This window comes from Oncorhynchus kisutch, linkage group LG26 (assembly GCF_002021735.2).
Source record: "Oncorhynchus kisutch isolate 150728-3 linkage group LG26, Okis_V2, whole genome shotgun sequence".
NCBI classification, from domain to species: domain Eukaryota; kingdom Metazoa; phylum Chordata; class Actinopteri; order Salmoniformes; family Salmonidae; genus Oncorhynchus; species Oncorhynchus kisutch.
Genome location: NC_034199.2, coordinates 49,795,125 through 49,803,390, shown reverse-complemented (window position 1 = coordinate 49,803,390; position 8,266 = coordinate 49,795,125). Strand labels below are relative to the sequence as shown.

The window sequence follows — 8,266 nt, the reverse complement described above, 5'->3', positions numbered from 1 at the left end:
ACTGTACTGAATAACATGGAGGGTACTGTACTGAATAACATGGAGGATACTGTACTGAATAACATGGAGGGTACTGTACTGAATAACATGGAGGGTACTGTACTGAATAACATGGAGGGTACTGTACTGAATAACATGGAGGGTACTGTACTGAATAACATGGAGGATACTGTACTGAATAACATGGAGGATACTGTACTGAATAACATGGAGGATACTGTACTGAATAACATGGAGGGTACTGTACTGAATAACATGGAGGATACTGTACTGAATAACATGGAGGATACTGTACTGAATAACATGGAGGGTACTGTACTGAATAACATGGAGGATACTGTACTGAATAACATGGAGGATACTGTACTGAATAACATGGAGGATACTGTACTGAATAACATGGAGGGTACTGTACTGAATAACATGGAGGATACTGTACTGAATAACATGGAGGGTACTGTACTGAATAACATGGAGGATACTGTACTGAATAACATGGAGGATACTGTACTGAATAACATGGAGGGTACTGTACTGAATAACATGGAGGATACTGTACTGAATAACATGGAGGATACTGTACTGAATAACATGGAGGATACTGTACTGAATAACATGGAGGGTACTGTACAGATTTTTTTTCCCTTGGGCAAACTTTGTCAATATTGTTGAATCAAAAAATGTTATTTATACTCTTTCTGCAACTGTATTTAATTAAATGTTAATATATAATATGCTATTCTGATATTGCAACATCATTATGAATTCCTGAGTTAGTCGTCTGACTATTTCTATAGATTCAGTCCCGACCCTGCTTGATAGATTATCTAAGTGACTGTAGGTTGATTTAGACTTTTGATCCCCAGTCAGCCAGCTTGTCAGTCAGTTGGTCAGTCAGCTGGTCAGTCAATCAGCTAGTCGACCTGTCAGTCAGCCAATTATTCAGTCAGCCAGCTATTCAGTCAGCCAGCTAGTCAGCCAGCTAGTCAGACGGCTAGTCAGTCAGCTAGTCAGTCAGATAGTCAGTCAGCTAGTCAGTCAGCTAGCTGGTCAGCCAGCCAGCTAGTCAGCCAGCTAGTCAGTCATTCAGCTAGTCAGCCAGCCAGCTAGTCAGTCAGTCAGCTAGTCATCCAGCTAGTCAGTCAGCTAGTCAGTCAGCTAGTCAGTCAGCCAGCTAGTCAGCCAGCCAGCTAGTCAGCCAGCTAGTCAATCAGCCAGCTGGTCAGTCAGCCAGCTGGTCAGTCAGCCAGCTAGTCAGCCAGCCAGCTTGTCAGCCAGCTAGTCAGTCAGCTAGTCGAACTGTCAGTCAGCCAATTATTCAGTCAGCCAGCTATTCAGTCAGCCAGCTAGTCAGCCAGCTAGTCAGCCGGCTAGTCAGTCAGCTAGCTAGTCAGCCAGCCAGCTAGTCAGCCAGCTAGTCAGTCATTTAGCTAGTCAGTCATTTATCTAGTCAGCCAGCTAGTCAGTCATTTAGCTAGTCAGCCAGCTAGTCAGTCAGCCAGCTAGTCAGTCAGTCAGCTAGTCAGCCAGCTAGTCAGTCAGCCAGCTAGTCAGTCATTTAGCTAGTCAGCCAGCTAGTCAGTCAGTCAGCTAGTCAGTCATTTATCTAGTCAGCCAGCTAGTCAGTCATTTATCTAGTCAGCCAGCTAGTCAGTCATTTAGCTAGTCAGCCAGCTAGTCAGTCAGCCAGCTAGTCAGTCATTTATCTAGTCAGCCAGCTAGTCAGTCATTTAGCTAGTCAGCCAGCTAGTCAGTCATTTATCTAGTCAGCCAGCTAGTCAGTCATTTAGCTAGTCAGCCAGCTAGTCAGTCATTTAGCTAGTCAGTCAGCCAGCTAGTCAGTCAGTCAGCTAGTCAGTCAGCCAGCTAGTCAGTCAGCTGTGGTAGTGCAGTGTGTTAACCATTGACTATCTTCTGTGAGATGGCTGCTGGCAGGGTGTAGAGCAGCAGGGCGATGAACAGAGCTGTGATGAGCAGGACCAGAGCGATGATGATATACTTCTTATAGTTCCTCCAGATCAGGTGGAAGAAGCACTTAAAAGGGTTCACAAACCACGAGAATGACGTGTCTGGCCGGCTAGAGAGGGGAGAGAGAGAGAACAACACTTTAAACAGGGCTCAGAGTAGAGCTGCTGATCTAGGATCTGGTCTCCCGCTCTCTATGTAATCCTATTTACTATGAGCTAAATTATAAAACTGGTCCTAGATCTGCAGTTAAACGGGTTCATGAAGCAGGAGGAGGACTTGTATGGACGGCTAGAGAGAAGAATAGAGTTGATAGAATCGTTTTGTAATTAGTCAATAAAAAATGCAGATCATACTTGGGTTTTTCCAGGGGTTCAGGCTCCTTGCGGGCTCGACCAACCGGATTCTTCTCTGCCTCCTCTGATGTCACCAGGTGGAACTCCGCCTCTACTTTCCCCTGGAGACAACAACCAAAACATGTTACCGCCCCTGAATCTCAAATCACCCCCTTCATCCTAGACAGTAGACACAACCCCTACCTCCTAGACAGTAGACACAACCCCTAGCCCCTTCCTCCTAAACAGTAGACACAACCCCTAGCCCCTTCCTCCTAGACAGTAGACACAACCCCTAGCCCCTTCCTCCTAGACAGTAGACACAACGGGGGGCTACAGGTTAATTTGTGAGTTTGTCTGCGTCCCACACGACACATACTAGACACCATTGGGTTCTGGTCAAAATGTGGTGCACTATATAATAGGGTAGCCATTAGGGCAAGCAGCCTCGTTGTCATCAGAGTAACGGTGTTGAATGGTATTAGTACCGTGAGTTCCCCGGCCTTGACAAAGGGCCACCAGCCCCTGGACCTCTTCTGTTGGAAGATGGAGATCGTCTCTACGCTGTCCATCAGCATGTCCATCTTGCAGGCCTTGGCTGACTTGGCCCCGCGTGGAAACCCATGTAAGTCCAGCTCTACTGTACCTGAGAACACAGACACATCCATCATAACTCTCGTTTCACTCGTACAGGAAGTATGAGAACAGAGAAACGTCCATCTTAACTTGTTTCACACATACAGTGTTAATGGGAAAATAAATGTGCTGGGTTGGGATGTGATTTCCCTGATTAATCAGCAATACCTGATCGTGATCATTGAAATAAACCTGTCCCCCTTCCTCCCATTGACTACTGTCTTTACAGCCCAGGGAAAGGAGTCAAACCAGAGTCTCTTTCTCTCTCTCTTACCCAAGAAATCATCAGACGACAGCCTGTCAAAGTCCCAGACCTGCATCACCAACATGGCCGGTAGCTTCTGCTCTGTCTTGTCCAGGGAGAAGATGCTCCCCCTCTTACTGACTACCACCATCTTCTCGGCAGGCAGGTAGTTAAAGGGGAACACCAGGCGCCAGTTGAAGTTACCCTCCCCAGTCAGAGAGTTGTAGTGAACATCAGTCTCCTGGCGATCGTCCTCAAAGCCCTTAAGCCACCTGAAAAAAAGTATACAATTATACAAATATAATTTTCAGCGTATTGAGTGAGAGAGGATGACAGTAGAGAAAGATATAGAGGATGACAGTAGAGAAAGGGAGAGAGGATGACAGTAGAGAAAGATAGAGAGGATGACAGTGGAGAAAGATAGAGAGGATGACAGTAGAGAAAGATAGAGAGGATGACAGTGGAGAAAGATAGAGAGGATGACAGTAGAGAAAGATAGAGAGGATGACAGTGGAGAAAGATAGAGAGGATGACAGTGGAGAAAGATAGAGAGGATGACAGTAGAGAAAGATATAGAGGATGACAGTAGAGAAAGGGAGAGAGGATGACAGTAGAGAAAGATAGAGAGGATGACAGTGGAGAAAGATAGAGAGGATGACAGTAGAGAAAGATAGAGAGGATGACAGTGGAGAAAGATAGAGAGGATGACAGTGGAGAAAGATAGAGAGGATGGCAGTAGAGAAAGATAGAGAGGATGACAGTGGAGAAAGATAGAGAGGATGGCAGTAGAGAAAGATAGAGAGGATGACAGTGGAGAAAGATAGAGAGGATGACAGTAGAGAAAGATAGAGAGGATGACAGTGGAGAAAAATAGAGAGGATGGCAGTAGAGAAAGATAGAGAGGATGACAGTGGAGAAATATAGAGAGGATGACAGTGGAGAAAGATATAGAGGATGACAGTGGAGAAAGATATAGAGGATGACGGTAGAGGATGACAGTAGAGAAAGATAGAGAGGATGACAGTAGAGAAAGATAGAGAGGATGGCAGAGGAGAAAGATAGAGAGGATGACAGTACAGAAAGATAGAGAGGATGATAGTAGAGAAAGATAGAGGATGACAGTAGAGAAAGATGGAGAGGATGACAGTAGAGAAAGATAGAGAGGATGACAGTGGAGAAAGATAGAGAGTATGGCAGAGGAGAAAGATAGAGAGGATGACAGTACAGAAAGATAGAGAGGATGACAGTAGAGAAAGATATAGAGGGTGACAGTGGAGAAAGATATAGAGGATGACAGTAGAGAAAGATGGGGGGATGACAGTGGAGAAAGATAGAGAGGATGACAGTGGAGAAAGATAGAGAGGATGACAGTGAAGAAAGATAGAGAGGATGACAGTGGAGAAAGAGAGGATGACAGTGGAGAAAGATAGAGGATGACGGTAGAGAAAGATATAGAGGATGACGGTAGAGAAAGATATAGAGGATGACAGTAGAGAAAGATGGGGGGATGACGGTAGAGAAAGATATAGAGGATGACAGTAGAGAAAGATGGGGGGATGACAGTGGAGAAAGATAGAGAGGATGACAGTGGAGAAAGATAGAGAGGATGACAGTGAAGAAAGATAGAGAGGATGACAGTGGAGAAAGAGAGAGGATGACAGTAGAGAAAGATGGGGGATGACAGTGGAGAAAGATAGAGAGGATAACAGTGGAGAAAGATGGGTGGGATGACAGAGAAATATATAGAGGGTGACAGTGGTGAAAGTAGGCCGGATTCGGACCTGTGCTGACACCCTAGACCTGTGTGCCCCTGTGCCCCTAGACTTGTGTGCCCTAGACCCGTGTCCCTAGACCTGTGTGCCCCTAGACCTGTGCTGACACCCTAGACCTGTGCTGACACCCTAGACCTGTGTGGCCCTAGACCTGTGTGCCCCTAGACCTGTGTGCCCCTAGACCTGTGCTGACACCCCAGACCTGTGCTGACACCCTAGACCTGTGCTGACACCCTAGACCTGTGCTGACACCCTAGACCTGTGCTGACACCCTAGACCTGTGCTGACACCCTAGACCTGTGTGCCCCTAGACCTGTGTGCCCTAGACCTGTGTGGCCCTAGAGCTGTGTGCCCCTAGACCTGTGTGCCCGTAGACCTGTGTGCCCCTAGACCTGTGTGCCCCTAGACCTGTGTGCCCCTAGACCTGTGTGCCCTAGACCTGTGTGCCCCTAGACCTGTGTGCCCCTAGACCTGTGTGCCCCTAGACCTGTGTGCCCCTAGACCTGTGTGCCCCTAGACCTGTGTGCCCCTAGACCTGTGTGCCCCTAAACCTGTGTGCCCCTAGACCTGTGTGCCCCTAGACCTGTGTGCCCCTAGACCTGTGTGCCCCTATACCTGTGTGCCCTAGACCTGTGTGCCCCTAGACCTGTGTGCCCCTAGACCTGTGTGGCCCTAGAGCTGTGTGCCCCTAGACCTGTGTGCCCCTAGAACTGTGTGCCCTAGACCTGTGTGCCCCTAGACCTGTGTGGCCCTAGACCTGTGTGCCCCTAGACCTGTGTGCCCCTAGACCTGTGTGCCCCTAGACCTGTGTGGCCCTAGACCTGTGTGCCCCTAGACCTGTGTGCTCCTAGACCTGTGTGCCCTAGACCTGTGTGCCCCTAGACCTGTGTGGCCCTAGAGCTGTGTGGCCCTAGACCTGTGTGCCCTAGACCTGTGTGCCCCTAGACCTGTGTGGCCCTAGAGCTGTGTGGCCCTAGACCTGTGTGCCCCTAGACCTGTGTGCCCCTAGACCCGTGTGCCCCTAGACCTGTGTGCCCCTGTGCCCCTAGACCTGTGTGCTCCTAGACCTGTGTGCCCCTAGACCTGTGTGCCCCTAGACCTGTGTGCCCCTAGACCTGTGTGCCCCTAGACCTGTGTGGCCCTAGACCTGTGTGCCCCTAGACCTGTGTGCCCCTAGACCTGTGTGCCCCTAGACCTGTGTGCCCCTGTGCGCCTAGACCTGTGTGCTCCTAGACCTGTGTGCCCCTAGACCTGTGTGCCCCTAGACCTGTGTGCCCCTAGACCTGTGTGCCCCTAGACCTGTGGTCCATCAAGGTCCTTTTCAGAAGCCTGATCTTCAGGGATGAGCTGAATGTAATCTATAATCATCAATGTCTGTCTTTATATTGGATGCGTTTTGAAACCCCCCACTGTCGCTCCACTCACCCTTTGACGTAGATGTCACTAGACTGTGTTCCTGTGAGGATGTTAGTGTCCTCCAGAATCACATCTTCAGTGTTCCAGATGATGATTCTCAACTCAAACCTTCACAGGATCAACAATCAATCAATCAACTCATACCTTCACAGGACCAACAATCAATCAATCAACTCATACCTTCACAGGATCAACAATCAATCAACTCATACCTTCACAGGATCAACAATCAATCAACTCATACCTTCACAGGATCAACAATCAATCAATTCATACCTTCACAGGATCAACAATCAATCAACTCATACCTTCACAGGATCAACAATCAATCAACTCATACCTTCACAGGATCAACAATCAATCAATCAACTCATACCTTCACAGGACCAACAATTTTATTGAACTGGCCTGGGGTATATTGGTCTTCTATTGAACTGGTCTGGTGTATATTGGTCTTGTATTGAACTGGCCTGGTGTATATTGGTCTTGTATTGAACTGGCCTGGTTTGAGGTACATTGGTCTTGTATTGAACTGGCCTGGTTTGAGGTACATTGGTCTTGTATTGAACTGGCCTGGTTTGAGGTATACTGCTCAAAAAAATAAAGGGAACACTTAAACAACACAATGTAACTCCAAGTCAATCACACTTCTGTGAAATCAAACTGTCCACTTAGGAAGCAACACTGATTGACAATAAATTTCACATGCTGTTGTGCAAATGGAATAGACAACAGGTGGAAATTATAGGCAATTAGCAAGACACCCCCAATAAAGGAGTGGTTCTGCAGGTGGGGACCACAGACCACTTCTCAGTTCCTATGCTTCCTGGCTGATGTTTTGGTCACTTTTGAATGATGGCGGTGCTTTCACTCTAGTGGTAGCATGAGACGGAGTCTACAACCCACACAAGTGGCTCAGGTAGTGCAGCTCATCCAGGATGGTACATCAATGCGAGCTGTGGCAAGAAGGTTTGCTCTGTCTGTCACCGTAGTGTCCAGAGCACGGAGGCGCTACCAGGAGACAGGCCAGTACATCAGGCGACGTGGAGGAGGCCGTAGGAGGGCAATAACCCAGCAGCAGGACCGCTACCTCTGCCTTTGTGCAAGGAGGAGCAGGAGGAGCACTGCCAGAGCCCTGCAAAATGACCTCCAGCAGGCCACAAATGTGCATGTGTCTGCTCAAACGGTCAGAAACAGACTCCATGAGGGTGGTATGAGGGCCCGACGTCCACAGGTGGGGGGTTGTGCTTACAGCCCAACACCGTGCAGGATGTTTTTCATTTGCCAGAGAACACCAAGGTTGGCAAATTCGCCACTGGCGCCCTGTGCTCTTCACAGATGAAAGCAGGTTCACACTGAGCACATGTGACAGACGTGACAGAGTCTGGAAACACCGTGGAGAACGTTCTGCTGCCTGCAACATCCTCCAGCATGACCGGTTTGGCGGTGGGTCAGTCATGGTGTGGGGTGGCATTTCTTTGGGGGGCCGCACAGCCCTCCATGTGCTCGCCAGAGGTAGCCTGACTGCCATTAGGTACCGAGATGAGATCCTCAGACCCCTTGTGAGACCATATGCTGGTGCGGTTGGCCCTGGGTTCCTCCTAATGCAAGACAATGCTAGACCTCATGTGGCTGGAGTGTGTCAGCAGTTCCTGCAAGAGGAAGGCATTGATGCTATGGACTGGCCCACCCGTTCCCCAGACCTGAATCCAATTGAGCACATCTGGGACATCATGTATCGCTCCATCCACCAACACCACAGACTGTCCAGGAGTTGGCGGATGCTTTAGTCCAGGTCTGGGAGGAGATCCCTCAGGAGACCATCTGCCACCTCATTAGGAGCATGCCCAGGTGTTGTAGGGAGGTCATACAGGCACGTGGAGGCCACACACACTACT

The 8,266-nt window shown here is 48.7% G+C and overlaps 1 protein-coding gene across 2 annotated transcripts in view; it reads right to left on the bottom strand.

Annotated features, from left to right (window-relative positions):
- Positions 1 to 1,781: 1,781 nt before the first annotated feature.
- Positions 1,782 to 8,266, bottom strand: part of fer1l6 (fer-1 like family member 6) — a 68,463-nt gene continuing 61,978 nt past the window's right edge. For both annotated transcript variants that reach the window (XM_031805860.1, XM_031805861.1), the window contains 5 exons: positions 6,378 to 6,476; positions 3,211 to 3,452; positions 2,789 to 2,946; positions 2,322 to 2,422; positions 1,782 to 2,077 (listed from right to left, as the gene is read on the bottom strand). In XM_031805860.1, coding sequence (XP_031661720.1) covers positions 1,897 to 2,077; positions 2,322 to 2,422; positions 2,789 to 2,946; positions 3,211 to 3,452; positions 6,378 to 6,476 — 781 coding nt within the window. In that variant the 3' untranslated portion in view covers positions 1,782 to 1,896. The remainder of the gene's footprint in view (positions 2,078 to 2,321; positions 2,423 to 2,788; positions 2,947 to 3,210; positions 3,453 to 6,377; positions 6,477 to 8,266) is intronic.